This window comes from Uranotaenia lowii, chromosome 3 (genome assembly GCF_029784155.1).
Source record: "Uranotaenia lowii strain MFRU-FL chromosome 3, ASM2978415v1, whole genome shotgun sequence".
Lineage (NCBI taxonomy): Eukaryota > Metazoa > Arthropoda > Insecta > Diptera > Culicidae > Uranotaenia > Uranotaenia lowii.
Genome location: NC_073693.1, coordinates 286,859,232 through 286,881,928, shown reverse-complemented (window position 1 = coordinate 286,881,928; position 22,697 = coordinate 286,859,232). Strand labels below are relative to the sequence as shown.

Here is a 22,697-nt window from a genome sequence, read left to right as displayed (position 1 = left end):
TGAGGGATACCAAATATTGACAGAAGCATTTCTCGTATCCAAATATCGTTCCATGACAAATTTGGTTCCATTTGCTGTTGTGATTCTCAAGTTATGCAGTAAAAATTGCAGTAAAAAAATAAACTCTCTCTCTTTCCTTTCTCCCCACTGGAAGAAGGAAGGGGTCTCAAACAATCATTAGAACATATCACGTTCCCAAATACCCGCCCATGCTGAATTTGGTTTCATTTGCCTCATTAGTTTTTGAGTTATGTAAAAAATATGAAAGAGGCTCCCTCCCCCTTTATATCTCTCTGCTAGAAAGAGGGAGGGGTCTCAAATAATCATAAAAATATTTTTCGTATCCAAATACCCTCCCATGCCAAATTTGGTTCCATTTGCTTAATTAGTTTTTGAGTTATGTAAAAAATTATGAAAGAGACCCCCTCCCCATTCTTCTAGGAAGAGGGAGGGGGGAGTAATCATTGAAATATTTTTCTTATCCAAATACCTTCCCATACAAAATTTGGTTCCAATATCTTGATTAGTTTTCGACTTATATGAAAAATTGTAAAGTAGCCCCCTTTCCCCATGCCTATCACCCCACTGAGAGGAGGGACGGGTACTCAATATTCATTGAAATATTCCTCGTTCCCAAATACCACCCCATACCAAATTTGATATCATTTGTTTGATTGGTTCTCGAGTTATGCAAAAAATTGTCTTTTGTTTGGGAGGCCCCTCCCCCCTTCATGAGAGAGGGAGGGGTCTCAAACCACAATAGGAATCTTCTCCTGCCTCCAATACCCCCACCTGCCAAGTTTCACGAAAATAGGGTGAGAAGTTTCCGAGTCTATAGGGAACAGACAGACAGACAGACAGACAGACAGACAGACAGACAGACAGATAGACAGAAATCCATTTTTATATATCTATTATATAAAATTCTCTTGTAACGGTGTTTGTAGTACTACTCCTCCGAAATGGCCCAAACGATTCAAATGAAATTATTTTTAGAATATTCTGTAGCCATGCGAATCGGTTTATATCGAATAAAAACAACACAAAGTCGTAACAATTGTCCGTAATAATTAAATTTGTAATTTTTCGAATAAAATAAAAGTCATGGCTTCCATTTTTTCGAGATTTTCATTACTTGGGGCGCCAGGTGGTTTGTTTTTCGTCTCCATGGCCGAGGCGTCGCGAGCAAACGTCGCCAGAGAATAGTAACCATCGCATAGCATACTGATCAGTGAGAATATTTTGGCGCGTTTTTCTCAACCAGGCATACTGTCAATGCACGTGGTGGCCCTATGAAGCCTAGATGAGATTTTTTTTCTTCTTGATTCCTAGCTCATTTGTACAGCACATGATAATGAATGACGCCTAGATGTGACCCGGATTGAAAGTTTGCCGAATGAATAAAACATATTCATTTTTTTTTGCCAAAATCTGAAATTGAAAAGTCATGGCATTTTTAGAGATTTTATTTTTTGAGGGGTTTGCATTTCGTCTCCATGGGCGAGGCGTCGCGAGCAAACGTCGTCGCAAGAGGATAGTAACCGAAACAAACCGTTCATTGATGGTTGAAAAAATGTAACAATTAGGTGTCTGTTTCTCAACCAAGTACCTATATTACTTACGCACGTGAAGGCGATATGCAACCTAGATGTTTTTTTTCTAGCTTATTTGTACACAGCGCATGGTAATAGATTACGCCTAGAGGTGACACGGATTGGTATTTTAACGATCGAATAAAAACCATATAAAAAGTTTTAAATAATAAAACCATTTTTATTCCGTGTTATTTTAAGTAGTGAAATGTTATCCAAAAAACTTAACTCATAATGATGTATATGAAATAATGGTATGACACTTAGCGGACGTCTGGAAAAAAAAGGAATTGGGAAGCTTTACATTTCGTATAATCCAGTACGCCTAGAAAGTTACTTTTGATTCATATTGATAACAGAAAAAAATAATCAGATGTTTTCGACATGTTCAAATGTGCAAATGTAGTTAGATGAAGATGTATCAAGCGCCATCAATTTTTAGAAGAAAAACAAAATCCGATGAAAATGAACAGACACATTAACTGAACAAGAGTCTGTCCTTTGCAATAAATGAAATAGGATTGAAGTATTTAAATGCCGAATGCAGAGAACTTTTTAATGTTTTGCAAGTGTAAGTTGAAGTTATCAATAAAATAATCTACTTTTTCATAACAAAAAGTGAGGATATGCGTTTTCCGGGAGAATTTTCAACTAAGAAGGTAAACTACAGCAAATACAAACATTCAACTTTTACAAAAAATGTATAAACTATTGTTTCATCTAAAAATTGTTGGGCCCAAATAAAAAATCTGACTAAATAATTTCAACTTTTTTTTTAAATTATTCACCGAAAAACTGTATACAAGTTCACTGTTTGTTTACACATAATTCGAGTACGTACTTAACATGAAAAGTGTGTTTTTGTTTTACATATTTTGTCTGAATAGAAGAGACTTTTAATCCACTTTTTTGTTGAAAAGCTTTTTTGTGATAGATATTCCAGGGGCAGCTTATTTTTATGATGAAATTTTAATATGACCTGAGAGTGTTAAAAATAATCTTAATTCCTGTCATTTCACACGGTGGAACAAGTGAAAACGTGCCATATAGCCATGAAACATCAACCATTTAAGAATTTTATCTTCAAAATGGCCAGAAAGGATATCCCGAGTGTTGAATGTGAAGCGGATATTAAAAATTATTATTAAGGTCTTTGTAAATCAAGGTCTTTTGGTTGAACAGCATTCAGCGAAATTGAAGTACTAAGCAATAATTTTTTCCGGAGAAAAACTTAAGATATATCAATGAAAGTTGACATAACAGACAAACAAGAACAAGTATTTAATTCATTTTAAAGTTTTTTTTTCACTGACGCATCTGAAAAAGACCTAGGTGTTTTCACTTGCCCCAACAAATGGGACGAATATTTACCTAGATATTTCTTTTTGCCAGCATAACTAATATTTTTTTGAAAATATTAATTTTTTCAGAGAATATGAAAGTTGAACTATGGTGATATCCGTTTGCACTTGCCCCGGTGATTCATTTTTAAAAATTAAGGTTTACAATAAAAAAAGAAAAAAAAATGCTGTTACAGTAGTTTTTCGATTTTATCACGCTTAATTCACCGTGTTAATGGCAAAACCGTGAATTTGGCGAAACTTGAAGTAAAAATATCAAAATGGCAAATGATTTCTGAATGCTTTCTAAAAACAACGCGATAAAATCGAAACAATAACCGTGATCATATCGAGCGTGAACTTAGGGAGTATTGAAAAATAGAATAGTGATAAAATCGAAAAACTACTGTATTCGGTTGAATAACAAAAAAAATTTAAACATACGTTTTTCTTCCTTTCAAAACCAACGATTCTTTGATTCATTGGGTTGAAGTTCAAAGGAATTTAATTTGCATTTTTGGCTTGAATAAATAATAAAAAGGAATTTGCAGTATATAAAATTGCCAGATTTATTGCCGTAACAAGTGCTCTTTGGGAACACTTTAAGTTGAATTTGCAACCGAATTAAAGAAAAGTAAATAAAAAAGCATTCATGTAAGATGCATGTAATATTTATTGAAAGTTATTTTTTGATAATTTAAGTAAAGACCCGTAGAATTGAGTTAAAATTCTAAGGTTTTATTTCGATTGAATTAAGCGGGACAATTCGAGTAAACGGATAGGAAGCAATTAAAAAAAAAAACTAAGAAAAATGGAAAATGGACACCAAGTTGAAAATGGTAAGACGAAGTTTACCGGGTCTGCTAGTATAGATATAGATTTGAAGTTTTTTTTGGCGATATATGTATGTTTGTCGGCTGTGCTCATCCTTAGTTTGTATAATACACTGAAATGTAGCTGGTCAGCTTTTCAACCCAAACGGCATTTTAGTAAAGTTATAATGTGGTTAAGGTATATTGAGAAGTTTTATGCCATATAAGTTTCAAATAGGAAGGGTGAAGATTCATCCGTATAAGTTCATAATTATGATTCGTATCGTTCATACATATGTTGTTTTGAAAAAAAAACTAACATAATTTTTTGTTTCCATTCTAGGAAGGTAAGGGCTCTGGTCGGGGAGACAACTACACGGCCGCTCTATTTCGGATCGCACTTAAGGGTCACATACGGCAAAATAGCAGCGAGTCCTCGAAAAAGCTACGCTGGGAACGCACCGTCATCTGCAAACGCCTTCCCGATTGTAAGATCAAACGAGAAGCCTTCAAGAGTGAGGCCTTGTTCCGGAATGAAGTTGAGTTCTACAATTCTATTATGCCTGAGTTTGAGGCGTTTCAGCGGCGCTTGATTGGGGCGGGGGATGGTGGAAGGATGATTTTCAAAGCCGTTCCTCGTTGTTATTTGGCTCAAGATGATCTGATTATGCTGGAGGATTTAAGGGTGCGATACTTCAGTATGCCGGACCGATTGGCCGGGCTGGGCTTGGCACAGATGAAGGAGGTTATGATTGAGCTGGCGAAGTTCCACGCCGTTAGCCTGGCTTACAAACGACAGGAACCGGACAAGTTCAACCGGTTAGTTTCGAGCATTTCGGAAGGTATTTTCTCCAAGACTAATGCCGAATGGTACAAGAATTACTACGATATTTTGACGAAGAACGCCATCCAGATGGTGGTGCAAACGATTCCAGGGAAAACCAAATATTTGGACAAGTTGAAGCGGTTTCTGAGCAATTGTTTCGGAAATATGGTGGAGTTGACTGGTCGGGAAAGTAAACTGTCAGTCATTTGCCACGGTGATTGTTGGACAAACAACGTCCTTTTCAAATACGATGACGATGGAAATATTATTGAGGTGAGTATACGTTTAAAGTTAAAAAACGTTTCAATAAACGGCTACGTTTTTATTCCAGACATGCATCGTCGATTTCCAACTGGTCCGGCATGGATCCCTAGCCTTGGATCTAACCTATCTTATCTACTGTTGTGCGGAAGGGTCCGTTCGAAAGGATAATCTTCAAAAATGGCTACAAACTTACGGTGAACAGTTGGGAAAATCGCTCAAACTGCTGGGATCCTTCCAGGACTTTGCTGTCGATGAACCGGACCTTCAACGCCAGATCGACGAGGAGTTCCGGGCTTATGCTCGGTTTGGCTTGGGCGCAGCCATGGATATGTTGCCTATCAGTACCTGTTCGTCTGAGGAGGCGCCCGATTTGTACGTAAGTGGTTCCGAAATGGCAACGACCCCACCGGAATTGAACGTACCTCCGAACGAGCTTTGCCGACAAAAGATGACTGATATTGTGCTGGAATTGGTTGACGGTGGAATGCTCTAGGCTGTGTTGAGAGCAGTTTGAAAATTTAAATTTCACAAAAAGGAATCTCTAATTTATTTAAGTTCCCCATTACCTATAAATTGATTGTGATGTGACAATAAATGCAAACACCCGTATGGTATAGCTATGGATTTTCGTTTTTATTAAGATGAGAATTTCATGTTTGTCGATTCGAAGACTACTCTTGATTCAAATACATTCAATGAATTTTGCCTTAGCTGATTTTAGCGGACAGTTCCTACGACATTCAATATAATTGAGTTATTTGAATTTCAGTCTTGTTTACCGAAACAGGTTACACTATTCGACTACTTTTTTTTCAAAATAATACTGTTGGAGATTTTTTTTCTTGCGAGGCGTAACAATTGGATGAAAAAAACAAAAAAATGGTTTTATGTCTTTATTAGGGAGATTTTTAGCCTTTAACGAACCAGTCCGTTCAAAAATCAAATATTTAAACGAAAATGTTTCATTTTTACTATGGAAATAAACACAACTTATGCTTCTTTTTGTGAAAAAAAATATGATAAAAATTGAATCCTATTCAGATTGTACTGCGCCAAATGCATTTCTTAATTTTGTTACGTTCTATGTCGAAATTTAAAATTTCTTTGCTTAAGCATTCTCTCTTCTTCTTACATTTAACGCCACGGAAAATTTCGCGAAGCAAATTTTAATACACTGCAATTGGACTCTCACAATCGTATCTGCACATGAGAAACGCTAACAGGAAAATTCGCTACCAGTTGACTTTTTTTTTTGTCTAAGCTATTCTCTAACAAGGTTTTTGGAGGAGTCTTACTGTATACTTGTATAGGTAAAGGGTACGTCTTTCGTTTAAAGGTTCAGCGGGATTTTGATGTACTCCTGTAGCTATGTTTTCTCGTCGATCCCGAGCGCCTCGAAGGGCTTCAGGTAGGGTAGCGGACGCTGGGGCCAGGTTTTACGCTTCTTCAGATCGTCGCCTATCCGTTCAAGGTGCTTCAATTCGGCCAGGATCGGGTAGATGCGCTGCTCGATGAACTCTCCGGAAGTCCACTGAAAGTAAAGCAATATTACTCAATTAGTACAAAATCTTAATTTGACTAACGGTTGTATATTTGGGTAAACCTTGAATATCTTCCTTGTACAAAAAGTTTATTTTTTCAAGCAATAAATAAAGGCAGTCTCAAAACCAATATGTTTGGGCATCGAAACTTTAAGGGCTAAAATTTTTCCTCGGTCTGTCAGAAGGAGTTCAGAAAAGGGGTAGGCTTCATCGTCAGCAGCAAGGGTTAGGTAAGACTGGTCAGGCTCCTTAAACTCCTTACGATTCGAATTCCGAACTCTCTCTAACGACTTGAGAACCGACATCTCCTCGCAGTGACTCGAGATTCCCACATAAACCTCTGCTCTTCGCGACTCGAGGCCTGATCTCTCCTCACATCGACTCGAGGTTGACGTACACAGACCTTTGCGCTAGCGACTCTAGATCTGACCTCTCCTCGTAATGGCTCGAGGTAACCTCTAATCCTGAAGACTCGAGGCCTGACCTCTCATCTAACGACTCGAAGTCCGAGTTCTTATCTCCAGGATTCGAGGTTTGCCACCTTTATGTCCGTCGTGTGCCGATTGAGAGCAGCTTATCTTAGACTCGCGTCTGTCACAGCACACGCGTGGGATTTAACGCAATAACTCGGATGACAGTCCGACAGTCTCGCAAAATATATTGCCCTGCGTATCCGTCCAGCGTTCACCACCTTCTGGATACTGGGTTCATCCTTCGCTTCCACACTCCGTTCTCCTGCACGTTGCCAAAGATGGTTCTTAACATTCGTCACTCGAATATTTCGAGTGTTCGCAGGTCGTTCTCGAGCAATTTCCACGTAATAAGATCTCAGGGAAACTCCAGGATTCTATGAGGAGATATTTTTCCTCAACACTTAGTGTACATCTTTGAAAGTTTTGATGGGTACCATCTTGCCAATGCAAAAACCACCAAACTACAGAAAATGTACTGTATGTGTCATGACCGGGATTTGATCTTAAGAGCATGACTTAAGCTCTAACCATTACGCCAAAGCTACTGGCAAGGTGATGTCTACCGGATGGTGAAGGAAAGGTGTAAAATGAGCTCTTGAGTATGGTTTCAAGAAACCCGATAGATTAATGCAGAGTTTTTCAGCATCTACGTATAATTCTGACCTCTAAGGAAACCTCATAAACAACGTTTAAATTTTGATTAACTATACTCACGTGATCATAAACATCAGCCAGCGTCGAAGCAGCATTCCTCGCCAGGTTGGTAATCGAATTCAGCAATCGGTAATCTTCCCCTAGCAAGTCGTCCACTCGTGTGCCGGAGGTGAAATTATGCCGCACGTTATAGTCCGTCAGCCAGCCACGCTTCTGCTTCACGTCATCGATATACTCCTTGGCCTCGTTGATCAGTGTCATCAGCCGCAGCATGAACCGATAGATGACGCTTCCCGGAAACATGCACCTCGAGAACGTTGAAAGAATGGAATCTTTGTGCAGTTCAATCCATGCATGTCGATCGCTTGTTGGCTCTGGACAGGTTAAACTACTCAGGATTGGGTTTGTTTTGGGATTGACATCGAAATATCCACGAGAGGCTGTTGACAAACAGACAGCCAACGAAGGAAGTGCTGTAGGAAGCATTTCACAGAGAACCGCAAAATGATCGTACCGTTGCCAGCCGGTTAAAGCCAAGCCCTGGAGACCATCGGGGAAGCGAGACCCTTCACCCTGCATAACGGCAAGCCAGCGGAGAGTGTTTTCTAGGTGTCTTCTAATCGGTGGGATCAGTAGAGTTTCTCCATGAGCTCCTTTGAATGCAGATGCTGCCCAAGCAGTATTAAATACTATAGAGTATTTGTCCCAGGTCGAGGATTGTATAAATTTGTAGATATCTTCGGCATACACCCAGATCATGGGCTCCACAAGCTTACCTATGCCCGAAGCTTGTAAAGTTTCAACAGGCATGTGTCGCAACATATCGTCCCATATGATTATTTTCATATGTGGCCACTTTTTACGAATAATAGATGCCACGTTGTAAACGTGATCTAAAAACAGCTGATCTTTGAGTCGGTTCTTGCATCGTGAGCATTGAGCAATCTGGTATACTTCATCGCAACCGATGTGTATGTGCGTTAGTTTGGGTGTGAGTTTTTCTACATCTTCCTTGCGAAATAGATTAATATTTTTGGCCGGTGTATGAAAATCTATAACCTGCTCTAGCATTTCTTCCAAAAATACCATGGAAGCATTTTTACTGGGACACAGGGCTTGTGGCGAATCTTCGACTTCCCTCAGGTGCGTAAATTCTTGTAACTTTAGCACGAACTCTAGGTGACCGAATGTTTGCACCAGCGGGATGACTGCCAGTCCCAGGGCGAAAGCAGTCTTTAAAATTTCTGTAAGCTCTTCTTTTTGGTAGGCATTCCTTGCTGTGATGGGAGACAGTGGTCCGCCGTACGGGAACATATCTTCGTACTCCAGCAGAATACCTGTTGCTCCTAAGGTTTTCATGATTGGCATCAATCGCTTCAAGTAAGCAATCTTCGGTGGGGCTCCTTTGAGATCCAGATGAACTAAGCGTTGTAAAGGTGGGGGATGGCCACCGGGTCCTATCCCGGCAATAACCGGAACACCCATCTTCTTCAGCTCGTGTTCATAGTGGTTCTGTTTTTCAGCCGCTATCCTAAGTTCCTCTGTTGATCTTCGTTTGTTTATTTCTCTAGCACTGTGAGGTTTTTCATCTCGGTCTTGCATTATCGCTTCCCACTCATTGAAAAATTTAGCTAAAATCAAAAACGATTATTACTTTAACAATTGAATAAACTGTATCAGTAACTTACCTCTACTTCTCGCCAACAAACCTTCGACGGTGGGTTTTACGAATTTGACGCCACCGGCCCCAGTTTCATCGAGCAGCTCATCGTAGAATCCTAACCGTTGCAGCAGATTTTCCCGATGGGCTCCGCTAAGGGAGGTTCCACTTCCTCCGCCGCCCATCATCAGCTCCTTGATGGATACAATTTTGCCACCGTCGTTGACGTGCGTAGTATACAGGAAGCCCCAGAACCATAGGGCCAACAGAAAGAGGACTGAAGAGGCCAGAAGTAGAAGCTTACGGCGCCAAAAGAGCGTTAGCAGACGAGAGTGCATGTTGAATAGTAGGTAATCTGCGAATGATTGTAAGACTGTTCGAATTACCCACAAGACCAGTTGGTATTTTTGCAAATATTTTTCTATAGATTAATATTTTTCTAAATTTCAAATGTAAACTTGGTAGATCTAAAATTTTGGGAAAATTGCAATTTACATTTTTTGGAACTAATAAAAAAAACTATTCAATAAATTTGCACATTTGAACAGAGGTCGGCATTAAAACGCTATTCGCTAGTTAGTCCGCTACATTTTTGTTTTTTTTTATATTTATTTTTTAACTTTATTTCTCGAGAACTTATGGCTCAAAAAACTCTATCACTTTATAGAACATAACATTTATCAGCATTCCTGCTTGAATAATTGCACCTAGTAGAGTTTGTTTATCCTTTTTTTTTAACAGGAATTCCGTGAGGAAATAAATTTGTAGACAAAAAAGTAGCGGACTAATTAGCGATTTTACGCCAGACACTAAACAAAAGCATGTATCATAAGGTTGCCAGATTGCCCGGTTTTATCCGGGTTTGCCCGGATAAAACAAACAAAATTTGAGAACAGTCCGGCCCGGCCCGGTTGCCCGGATTTCATTGGAAAATGCCCGGATGTTGCCCGGATTTATTCACTTTATTTGGCAAATAAAACAAAAAAAAAAGTTGTGTTGTAAAAATTGATAATTTATGCCTCCAAAACGAATTTTTTTTTAGCAAGATTAATAAAAAATAATCATGGAAGGTTTTTTGGAAGCATCTAATACGATTTAAAATCTGTCGATGTACTTTAATGAAAAAACTTTTTTTCAATACTTTTTTTCTTGACATTTGTTGAATAATTTTTGGGTTTTGACAAAATTTGCCCGGATATAACCCGGATTTTGGTCGTCAATTTTGAAATCTAATGCCCGGATTTTGCCAGGTTTTTATAAAAAATAGCCTTGATTTGTCCGGCCCTGATAGGTAATGAAAAAATTCTGGCAACCTAATGTATCAGCATTCTTCCTTGACTGATTACTTGTGGTGACGTTTGTCCATTTGCTAGTACAAAAGTTTGGTGAAAAGATAAATGAAAACGATAATTATCTAACAAAAACGAAGCAGGCAAACTAGCGATTAGCGCTTTTATGCCGAAAACTGCATTTAAACATTATACTATAAACCTGTTATACTTACTGAAAAATCCAAAATTTTCACCCAGGAATTAAAAAGTAATAAACAACATAAAGTGTAGCATTTATTCGGATTCAGTTCATATATTTACAATTCAAAGGGCTGCAGTGAAGGTAGTTTACTCAGAAGGCAGTTTTCTTAAATACCATGGTATCCATAATACTATTAAAAAAATTCCAGTATCAGTAACCTGAAAGGCTATCAAGCTTTTACAATACAACGATAATGAAGACTCAAAAATCAACTCTCTCCCTCTATGTTAACCTATTTACCCTTCATTGAACCTTCGACTCTATAAAAGACATACATATAATGGGTTTATGGGGCATATGTTCGATTACTGCTCGAATCCTTGAAGCACTCCAACAATAGGAAACTGACTACCAATACAAAGGTTGCCAAAATCCCAGAAAAATCTGTATTATCACAGAATTTTGAGCAAAATTTCTTCACAGAATCCATTTCACAGATCACAGAATTTTTAAAATTATCACACAATTCACCGATTTTCTAAATTTTGTACAGATTTCCAAAATTTGTTAATTTTTTTATCACTTTCTTTTTTTTATGTCTGACTCTAATTCATGAAAATTTGAAAACAAGGCAATGTAAACTGTAAACTTTTTCTATTAAAACTATAAGTAGTTTCCAATTCGTAGATGTTTAACGCGATTTCCCAATGAACTTCATAGAAATGTGGAAATAGCCTCACAGAAAACCGTCACCGAATGTTAGGTTCAAATCACAGAATTCGAGAATTATTTTTGTCAAAATTAAAAGCAAATTTCAGCAATTAAACTTGAAAAATATGACTTTTTTCCACACAAAAACTCAAATTACTTTGAAACTATTTGGTATAGCTTTTATCAACAAAGTTGCACTTTACAGAACTAGAAGCGACCATGAGGCAAAAAAGCATAGAAAAAAGTTACATTTAAGTAAAATTAGAGTAAAAATTATGACCAGATCAAGTCGAAAAGTAACTCAATAGTGATTTAAAAATTCCTATAGAACGATTCCAAGACAATTTTGCTTGTTAAAATGAGTTTAAAAAAAAACTCTTGGCCTCACTACTAGAAAGGCATATGTTGGAAAAAAGGAACATTTTACCCAAATGAGTTTTGTGGGAGAGAACTGAAAGATCGTTCCCGAAGGACAACGACACAACTGAGCCCGATGGAAACTTCGAGTTAATCTATTTTCTTTGAAAAACAAACCGGTATCGATTTTTGAATACGGCAAATGCGCCAAGACCTTTGTTTTGAGAAAAACGCATTCCAAGTTTCAGAAAATAAAAGCAATTTCCTATTTAGCTGCGTGCAATCATTTTCCTAAAGAAGTCGTTAAAATGCCTTCAAATTGATTTAATTTCATCACCCGACTAATTACTTCAGAAAATTAATGAATATAACTGTGGGCCTTTTCACCACAGACTGGTGCTCTCATTTTGTTCATTCGCCAAATTGGAGCGCCCTCTGAATTGCAGAATGACTGTTCGCCTTTTGGATCACTCATTAAAGAAGCAATATTCAAGCAAATTTCTGCTTGAAAGCGGGTCCAAATAGTCGTAGTCCATCATTTCGAATTATCGTAGAATCCGATTCACTAAAACGTACTAGGTTGCCCACTGGAGTTAGAACGTGCTTCATCACCAAAATATGTCAGTAATTATGCACGCTCATTTTTTTTCAACCATTAATGACTTTTCTTGAACCATTTTTTGAGATTTTCGAAAAAACTGCGATAATTGTTGATTTTTAACCATGAAGCATGGTTCAATTTTAAGCATGACGGAAGTTCTGACGAAAAATTCCGAAAATGGTTAAATTTCAACCGTAATATCAATGAAAAAACAGTTGCCATCTTTGGACGCGTGTTTCACTGTTTGTTTTTTTTACAACTGTGTGTCGAATCGACTGAATATAAAGTGATTTTCCCACTCAAAGAGGTCCAATTTTTCCAGTTCACATTTGTAAGAAAAATTTTATACCGTCATGCTGGAGCACAGCCTGCTTCAAAGGGATCCGGATCTGGAGCTTTCACTACAAGATCTGCAGGAGCAGACAGCAACAGCATCAACGAATAGCTATGCGGATGGTGAATTCCAATAGTGGAGGTTGTCAAATCACCGGGCGGAGATACGAAAACGGACACTAACATTTTCCTGTTTTCCTCTTTATTGCAGTAATGGGAAGAAGAGCACTTCCACTATCCCAGCAAATCTTTTCGATTCTAAAAGCTGCAAGTAGAAACAAAGCACGACGGGCCACAGGATCGGGAACTGCGCGCTCACTGGGAAGGAAACACAAAGCGCTTTATCCGGAAATGGTGGCAGAAGAGGTTACAAACGAAATCAAAGCGATCGTTCCCGGCCAGTCTAACAATTCCTTACTGCTGATGTGAAAAGGTTGGGTATCTTTATTGCCAACATCCCACAGGGGAAATGTCGGTGAAGCAATAAGAACAAAAAATTTTCTTGTATATTTAGATGTACATTTATTTATAGTATATTGTGAAATAAAGTCTTTTTAGAACAACCACGAAATGATTCTTATCATTTTACACTGATACAGCCCTTTTTCCGACGAATTTCTGCTAATTTTCACTTATTTCGAAAATGCTTGAAAAATAACCATTATCCAAGTTCTCCACGAAATCTCATTTTATGAGTTTTCACTGAAAACTCATAAAACGACTTGATCCACAAAACTGCCATTATGGTTATTTTTCAAACATTAATGGTTCAATATGGCCGAGCGTGTGTGGCGCAGTCGGTAGGATTTAAAAAAAAAACAGGAAACACAGTAAAAAAAATACAATTGTAATCTAGTCAAATCTAAAATTAAACACATACTGTAATTAAGAACTCTATAATAATTAATGCTCGTGTATCATAGTTTCAAAGACACGTTATACCAATTAGTTTTTTTTTATCTTATAACGTATTTTGGTGACGAAGCACGTTCTAACTCCATTGGGCAACCTAGTACGTTTTAGTGAATCGGATTCTACGATAATGATGGATGATGGACTGGATGATGGATGATGGAATGATGGAATGATGGACTACGACACAAATGATCACATTAAAACATAAGCACATTCAACGATCTTATAAATACTGATTTGTGCATCTCCTCGTCCTGGAAAACAAATTTCAAAAACTTCAATGCCCTTTTCCTATCTCGAAATAACTATTGGCCCTTTTGTTCGCGACGAAGTTTTGAGGGGAAATGGGCGAATGAACTGTGGGATTACACACTCATAAAAAAAGCTATTCGCCTTATTTAAAAAATTAAATTTAACTTCACTAAAATAAGAAAAATTAAAAGGAGATCATATTTACGGATGTAAAATAAAGAGTTTAACACATTTATGTGATTATCTGGATTTGTTTACAGTTGGCGCATTCGCCGTATTCAAAATTTGATACCGAAACATACAAATACCCTACATTTAAATAAGATTTTTTTCAAAGCCTCTAACACAGTTGAAGAAGGCTCAAATTAAATTGAAAATTCTACAAATTTACTGAAATTATAAACTAGCACATGTTTGACGAAAAGTTTTTATAATAGACTCGAGGTTAAGTTTGACAGTTTGACAGTTAAATAAAGAAAGTCATGACGTAACAATTGGAAAATCTTCATAAAAAAGTTACAACACATTGATACAAGATTGAAAATATCTTTACAACGGTATGTTGTCTGAATATTACAATTACAGAAGTTTAGTAAAAATGCGCAGAAATTTCACTAGAATAAACTTCTAAGTAGGATATAATTTGTTAATGATTTTTTCGATTCGATTGAGTCACTTTTCATAAGCTTATCTCATATTTAATTCAACCAAAAACATTAATAGCATGGCAAATGTTACCTGCCAAGTCATTTTTAAAAGTTGTAATACATTTTGCAATTTCCCGATACAGCACTCGTTTTGAGACATATATTAAAATTTTTGGAAGCTTTTAGCACTTAAGTGTGGTGAGTATTAGTTTTCATAATGGTTGTTGCTTGCGAAGTTTACAGCATCGACGTTGTGCAGATGTGCTTCGTATTTAGCAATTATTAACACTAGGTTTACGGAAGAACATATCCATTTTTGTTTAAATTAAATTTTTCCAACAAGAAAATCATATAAAATATATGAATACAACGTGTCTTCAAACTATGTGCCATAAAAAGGAATTTTAAATAATTAGTGTGTGGATCAAGCTCAACATGCTCCTGGCAAAAAAAAAAAAAACCTAGGCATCGATAAGATGATGGTAATTCCTATTTAGAAACCGGGCAAAGATCCGACAAGTGCAAAAAGTTACAGACCAATTAGTTTGTTGTAATCAATAAGTAAAGTCTTTGAAAAAGTCATTTTGTCTAGACTACAAATGCACATTGATCAAAACGACATCCAAATGAATGAGCAATTTGGTTTCCGTAAAGGACATTCTACATCATATCAGCTAGCTAGAGTAGTTAACATGATCAAACGTAATAAATCATTAAGTTACTCCACAGCGATGGCCTTTGTTGACGTGGAGAAAGCCTTCGACAACGTCTGGACGAACGGCTTAGTGCATAAACTAGTAAGATATAACTTTCCTACATATATTGTTTAAATCACACTGAACTATTTAACTGATAGGAAATTCCAAGTACATCTTCAAGGCGCTAAATCAGACGAATATGAAATTCGTGCAGGTGTTCCCCAAGGGAGCATACTTGGGCCGGTTCTTTATTCAATATTTACATCAGATATACCACCTCCGCATAACGGCCAACTATCCTTGTTTGCGGATGATACGGCTATCTCCGTAAAAGGTAGAAGAACTAATCAATTGGTTAAAAAGCTCCAAGATTGCCTCAATGTTTTTATGGAATATACAAATACTTGGAAGATAAAACTGAATACAGCGAAAACACAAATTATCTTGTTCCCACTAAACCAATCATGGAAACATAAACCACAAACCCATGTAATTCTTGAAAATAATCAACTACCATGGTCTACTTCTGTGAAGTATCTAGGACTAACAATCGATTATAAACTTCTGTTTAGTAGTCATGTAGAAAACACTAGAACCAAATGTTTGATTATGCTAAATAGATTGTACCCTCTCATAAATAGGAAATCTAAACTCAATTTGAAAAACAAATTAGCCATATATAAACAAATTGTACTTCCAGTAATTGATTACTCAGCTCCTATCTGGGACACTTGCGCAAAAAGTCATTCAAAAAAGTTACAAACCATACAAAATAGGTTTCTAAAAATTATATTGAATCTTATAAGAAGTACTAGAACTACCACAGTTCACGAAAAAGCAAATATGGACTTGCTGATAACAAGATTTATAAAAATCAAAGAAAAATGCAAAGCTAAAACGAGAATCTCAGAATATGCAACGATAAGAGATATATTTGACAAATGATTATTATAAGTTAATGCGAGCCATGTGTGCTGCGCCTAAATGCGAGCTATTTAAGTTGCACAAATGCGAATGCTGCTTCAAAAGCGAGCTGTGTATGCTGCGCGTGAATGCGAGCCGTGTGTGCTGCGCCTAAATGCGCCAAATGCGGATCAAATAGGCTGCGCCTGAATGTGAGCTGCGCCTAACTGCAAGCTGTGTATGCTGCTCCTGAATATGAGCCTTGTGTGCTGCGCCTGGATGCGATCCATGTGAGCTGCGCCAAATGGGCTGCGCCTGAATGTAAACTATGTGAGCTGCGCTAAGTGCGCGCCGTGTGAGCTGCGAAATAGGCGAGTCAAATAGGCTGCGCCTGATGTGAACTATGTGCTAAATGCGAGCTCTATGCGCTGCGCTCAATGCGAGTTATGCGTATTGCACCACCACATAATTCGAGCCAAATGGGTTGCGCATGATGAGTAAGAACTAACTAACTATGCGTTTAAATTCGAGCTTTATGTGTTTGTTTTGATTCGTCTAAAACCAATTGAACTACGCTCTAGTGCGAACATTATGTTCTGCGCCTGAATAAGCGCTTTTCTGTGATGCACTTAGCGTGAGCTTAATATGTTGCGATGAATGCAAACGAAGTATGCCCCGTAATAATGCCGATGAAACGGAATACGACTAGATGCAACCTGTGCCGTAATTCGATTTGAAAGTGGTGCGCCTGCGAAGAAACTATGTTCATTTTGAGCCAAAATGCCTCTGGATGGATTCAATATGTTATAAAAAACGTCAAACCGGAAATCAAGGAATGAAAGAATGAAAATTTTGGAGAAATGACAAACCGTAAAAAGTCAAAATTCATTTGTGATGCGCAAGAGAGTTTTTCTGTAATTCTTCAGTGAAGTAGCATCAAAAATATTGAAGGGGTTCATAATCAGTATTTCAGAATAAAAATCTATTTCGCCAATCTGAAAATCACGAAAACTGAAGTTTAAAAAATCACTTTTGGCAAAGCAATACAAAATCACAGGAAGATGAAGTTGACAAGATAACAGCTGATCACATTTTTTTTAAATTTTTCTTTCTTTTGAGAGGGGGGTGAATGTGTGGGTCGAGCTCAACATGATGAACTGAGTGTGAATACAGGATGACTTCCAATGCAACGGCGCTCATATGGATGCTGTCTATCGCTGTAGCTGTACCATAGTTGTTAGGCATCGCTGCTATAACAGGGCTCACCTGGACCTAGGCATCGATAAGATGAACACACTTTTGGCATCTTGTGGTTTCCACAATTAGAACAAATGTTTAAAAAATAGCCCAAAAAGGGAACAATTCTAGCCCTGACTTTTGAATGCTTTGCATTTCTTTTTTTGAATGATTATGAATGAAACTTAATATGGGGTTCGGTCTAGTCTGAAGGAAATAGTAAAATCTTTTATTTTGAGCCCAAAACAGTTTGAACATATATTAAGTTAAAATTCGTTTGAAGAAAATAAATACAAATAAGGTAGTTTCTTGATTTATTCCATTTCAAGACCTGAGAGTTTAAATTTGAAAAAAATATTCATAAAATTGACTTTTCTCAAAATTCGAATCACCAACTTAGCTTCTTAAACCCCAAGCTATATGTAATACCTAGCCATAATAGAGGTTGAGCTTCCTCTAGACGCAATGCGATTTCGGGAAACTTTAACCCTCTAAAACGCAACTCAGCCTTTAGTCGGTGTTTACTAAGTACGGCATAAAACCAAAGGCAAAACATGTTAATCAAACAATCTATCTATATATATAAAAATGAATTTCTGTCTGTCTGTCTGTCTGTCTGTTCCCTATAGACTCGGAAACTACTGAACCGATTTGCGTGAAACTTGGCAGGTGGGGGTATTGGAGGCCGGGGAAGGTTCCTATTGTCCCCCTTTCCTATTACGCCACTGAGAGGAGGGAGGGGTACCTAATATTCATTGAAATATTCCCCGTTCCCACATACCGCCTCATGCCAAATTTGATACCATTTGCTTGATTGGTTCTCGAGTTATGCCAAAAGTTGTCTCAATTTTGGGAGGCCCCTCCCTCCCTTCATGAGAGAGGGAGGGGCCTCCCAAAATTAAGACAACTTTTGGCATAACTCGAGAACCAATCAAGCAAATGGTATCGAATTTGGCATGAGGCGGTATGTGGGAACGGGGAATATTTCAATGAATATTAGGTACCCCTCCCTCCTCTCAGTGGCGTAATAGGAAGGGGGAGGGGGGCTACCTTACAATTTTTCATATAACTCGAAAACTATTCAAGATATTGGAACCAAATTTGGCATGGGAAGGTATATTGATACGAAAAAAATGTCAATGATTATTTGAGACCCCTCCCTCTTTACAGTTGAAAGGGGGAGGGGCCTCTTTCATATTTTTTTATATAACTAATTAAGCAAATGGAACCAAATTTGCCATGGGAAGGTATTTGGATACGAGAAATATTTCTATGATTATTTGAGACCCCTCCCTCTTTCCAGTAGGGAGATATAAAGATGGGAGGGGCCCTCTTTTTAATTTTTTACATAACTCAAAAACTAATCAAGCAAATTGAACCAAATTTGGCATGGGCGGATATTTGGGAACGTGACATGTTCTAATGATTGTTTGAAACCCCTTCCTTCTTCCAGCGGGGAGAAAGGAAAGAGGGAGGGAAGTTTCATACAATATTTATTGCATAGCACAAGAACTACAACAACAAATGGAACCAAATTCGGCGTGGAATAATATTTGGGTACGAGAAATGCTTCTATGAATATTTCGTATCCCTCACTCCTTCGAAAAGGTGGATGTAAATGGGGAGAAGCGGTCTCCCTTACAATTTTCAGTATAACTGGAGAGCTGATCGAGCAAATTGAGCCCAATACAATTTTGTTAGCATTAGTTCTCAATTTATGCTAACGAAGCCAACAAATGGAAACAAATATGGCATGGAAAGGTACTTGGTTACGAGATATGTTTCTACGATTGTTATAGACCCTTAAGCTTAACAGTGTAGAGAGGAGAAGAACGGAGGGGTTCCATATAAATTTTGTTGTAAAGCTTAAGAACTTATCAACCAATGGAACAATATTTGATACAACAAGATTTTTGGGAATGAATAAAATGGGTATGATTATTAAAAATCACCCCCCCCCCCCCTCATTCAGCAGGGGGGAGGGGGGAACGGAAGGGGGCTCTCTTATCAGTTTTTAGCATAAATCCAAAATATATCAAGCAAAAATAAACATATTTTATAAGTTTGATTGTTTGCGTGCGATTTATTTGAGATCCTCGAAGCTTAAAGAAACAGATTAAAATTATCAGATCTTTAACACAAATTTAAAGATCAAGATTCAGAATATTAGTTTAAGTTATTTTTGGATTGCAATCCGATACTCCAGCTGCAGCTCTCATTTTATAGCGGTTGCTTATGAATTATGTTACAATTTGATTTAAAATAATGCCAACAAAACAATGAACATTTGAGTTAATTCTGAAAATATCATTCGATTTTGAAAGGTGTAGCATAGCACACCGGGTCAGCTAGTACCTACTAAAGAAAACTGTTTGACAAGCAGTTGTCTAGAGTTACAGCTAAGAGAATCTTAAAAACATGTGAAAACTGAAAATGGACCAATTTTTAGAAAAGTTAGAAAAATTTTAAGCATCAGAAATCTTTGGAAAAGCAAATAGATAAAAATGTACTACAATATTTACTTTTCGTATAAGTTGAAGTATTTCAATTATTTGTGGAATATTTTCAACAATAATTGTTATTATAGCTTTGAAACATATTAAGGCTATATTTTCATATAATTATAATTATATGAAAATATAGCCTTAATATTTTTCAAAGCTAAGAAAAAAACCATTGAAGTGTGTACTACAGCCGGAAAAGAACTGAAGATTAAGTTTCTTAGCCCTTGTGGTTCTGCAACTTTTGAAAAAAATGTCAATAAATTTTCCTAAACGATAAAGTTTTTCGATGTTTAAATTTGCAAAACAATCTTATTAATCCGAACATAAGTTCATTATCTTTCCAACGTTTCGGTGCTATGTTGGCATCATGTTCAGGGGAAAATAACGTGTTTGTTCTTCTTTGTGGAGCTTAATTTAAGTATATTGTCGGTTTGATGGTCGAAAATATACTTTAAAGCTTAGTTCTTTTAGAAATGGGACACTTTCTCTTGCTAATAGCTCGTTTACTACTAATCGGACATTCAAAACTTTGACAGCATTTGGTTGCCTGTAAAAAGTACTACCCGACCTATTTTTTTTCAAATTTTAAAATTCACGCGTTATGGAGATGCTTACGATGCAAGAGAAAAAGGAAAAAATAATTTTGCACAATTTCGTTCAAAATCCATCATTATCAAATTGATAGCTGACAAAACCGTTGAATACTCGAAAAATTACTGTGTGTGAGTGGTGGAAAAGTATGCAAATACTGTCAAAAATGTCCACAAAGTTCAAATCAAGCATTGGAGTGAAGCATATGATCGACAACTTCGTCTAAGGGTCATCAGGGAAGTCGAGTCTCATACCAGCATTTTTAATTTTCAATAAGCAAAAACTAAGCGTAGATCGCTAAAATTTGAATTTTTTTTCTCCGATAAGCTGAAAGTGTTGCCTGGTAATGAGTCATTCAAACCTAACCCCAAACAACTTTTTTTTGCTAATTCCACAGCTCGTAAGCTGTATAGCCGATTCCGAGGCTATGGGACAGATGATTTCTGATGAACGAAAAATCTTATGAAATACCCTATTTTAAACAAATTCCAGCGTTTGAATCCTATACCATGTCTGCTCATGGCAAGGTCCTGAGTATATTAAAGATGTATTTGCTGGTTATTTTGTATAAAATATAATGATTTGCCAAGATTCTGCTCCTGTGGGAAAAAACAATAATTTTCAAAACGAAAACTATGGTTTTCACTGTTTTTAAAAGCTTAGAAAGAGAAATCTTTTATGTACCATTCGCAACCTACGATCTATACTAACCGATTATACTTTAAGTTCAATCTTATGATGGTTTTACTTCGTTATTGGAAGATTTCGCTAGCAAAATTTCCATTAAAAACGCTCAAAAATTGGCTCAAAAATAATCAAATTTGTTAATTTTGCAACAGCTGTTTCCACTAAATTGCCATCAGTTTCTTTTAAAAGAGAAGTATTGGTCCGAAAAGTAGCAGAAATTGAAGGAGGAGGATGTAGCCACCTAAAATACAGATTAGACGAAATATGAGTTTGAAAAACTGATCAATATCATGACTGAAAAAAGTGTGCGCTAGCCGATGGGAGGTACCAAGAATAAAGTAGAATTTATTCTTACGAAAAAACAATAAATATTTTTTTTTAAATTTTTTCATGAATTATCATAAGAATACCTTCATTTCCTTCATAGGAAGTATTTAGATCAAACGAAAGGTTTTTGAGATACACGCATTCGTAACTGTCCCATTTCTAAAAGAACTAAGCTTTACTTAAGTTCCACAACAAAGAACAAACACATTATTTTTCTCTGAAGATGGTGCCAACATAACACCGAAACGAGGGATAGATAATTAATTAATGTTCGGATTAATCAGACTGTTTTGCTTTTTTTTTAATCAAATAAAGTATAGTCATCATTTTCAGTGATTAAGTTTTTCGTAGAAAAAAGTTTTATGTTATGGAATTTTTCAGCGAAAAAATGGGTTTTATAGAGGGTCAAATCAGTTTACAAACGTTTCGAAATTTTCTTTAATAGAAAACACATCCAATTCTGTTAAACATGTCTTATGCCAAGAATAACCTGCACGAGCCTACCAAATTGTTCATTGACCTTGTTTTTCCTGACCATTCATCTGCAAATAAATAGGCAATAACTCACCCACTAATTAAAATAGATTCGTGCAGCAGCTCCGGTTCAATAATAATCCGGCACAAGTAGGTAGGTATTCTGATGGCTGCCTTGACTGATGAACGCCTCGATTTATATCCTCCAGCCACAGACCGATATCATTCACGTACCGATCGTGTAAACAGCTATCCTATAAAGGTTGTATACTTATTTTCACTATTCAGCCCTCCACTCAAAGGGTTGTAAATCCGATGGAGCCTGGGGACACTACGCCCGGAATTTTCTCACATGAACGAGCAATTGGACAAATAAATCACTTCCCTTCTCTTATCGCATGGCAGCAGCACTTCATTTTTTCAGGGTTTTTTGAGCGAAAAATGTATCCTTACTTGATTGGGTGGGTTTATTGGTGGTTTAGTTCATTTGTTTGAATCAAAATGATTCAATTTAAAACTAAAATAAACGGAACCGGAACTACTTATTTTAGATTTTGCAGCCCAAAAAATCCAGACTGCCTACAAATTTTCGCACAGCAGCAGCTTCGATACTGTCTGCACCGTTTTTGATTGTCGCCCGTGAGAGCATTCCCGTGAGGCTGACACAGGAACTGGAGCGAATCGCGCTCTAACGGTTGCTTTTATCGAACAACATATAGTCGGGCAGGCAGGATTGCCGGGAAATAGCTACTCTCTGTTTGGTATCACACGCCGTGCGTGCGTGAGTCCTGGAACTCACGGTTCTCAGACGAAGCAGGAACATGAA

General features: G+C 37.1%; 2 protein-coding genes across 2 annotated transcripts in view; one reads left to right on the top strand and one right to left on the bottom strand.

Moving 5' to 3' along the window:
• The window catches only part of LOC129751613 (uncharacterized), a 167,244-nt gene extending 161,844 nt beyond the window's left edge, over positions 1-5,400 (top strand). The window contains exons 2-3 of the mRNA XM_055747212.1: positions 4,088-4,843; positions 4,902-5,400. Of these exons, the coding sequence (XP_055603187.1) occupies positions 4,088-4,843; positions 4,902-5,327 (1,182 nt within the window). The 3' untranslated portion in view covers positions 5,328-5,400. The remainder of the gene's footprint in view (positions 1-4,087; positions 4,844-4,901) is intronic.
• Positions 5,401-5,460: 60 nt separating this feature from the next.
• Positions 5,461-22,353, bottom strand: LOC129754757 (hexosaminidase D-like). The gene is made up of 4 exons (XM_055750979.1): positions 21,966-22,353; positions 9,191-9,517; positions 7,563-9,133; positions 5,461-6,365 (listed from the first exon to the last, which is right to left on the bottom strand). Exons 2-4 carry the CDS (start codon positions 9,498-9,500, stop codon positions 6,201-6,203), a joined length of 2,046 nt encoding a protein of 681 aa, XP_055606954.1. The 5' UTR covers positions 9,501-9,517; positions 21,966-22,353; the 3' UTR covers positions 5,461-6,200.
• Positions 22,354-22,697: the final 344 nt, after the last annotated feature.

Excerpts from the sequence above, each read along its gene's own strand:
- LOC129754757 (XM_055750979.1), bottom strand. The coding sequence starts at position 9,500 with ATGCACTCTCGTCTGCTAACGCTCTTTTGGCGCCGTAAGCTTCTACTT. Across the intron at positions 9,134-9,190 it reads TTTGTTGGCGAGAAGTAGAG|CTAAATTTTTCAATGAGTGG; the intron begins GTAAGTTACTGA and ends TTTTGATTTTAG. Across the intron at positions 6,366-7,562 it reads TGGCTGATGTTTATGATCAC|TGGACTTCCGGAGAGTTCAT; the intron begins GTGAGTATAGTT and ends CTTTACTTTCAG.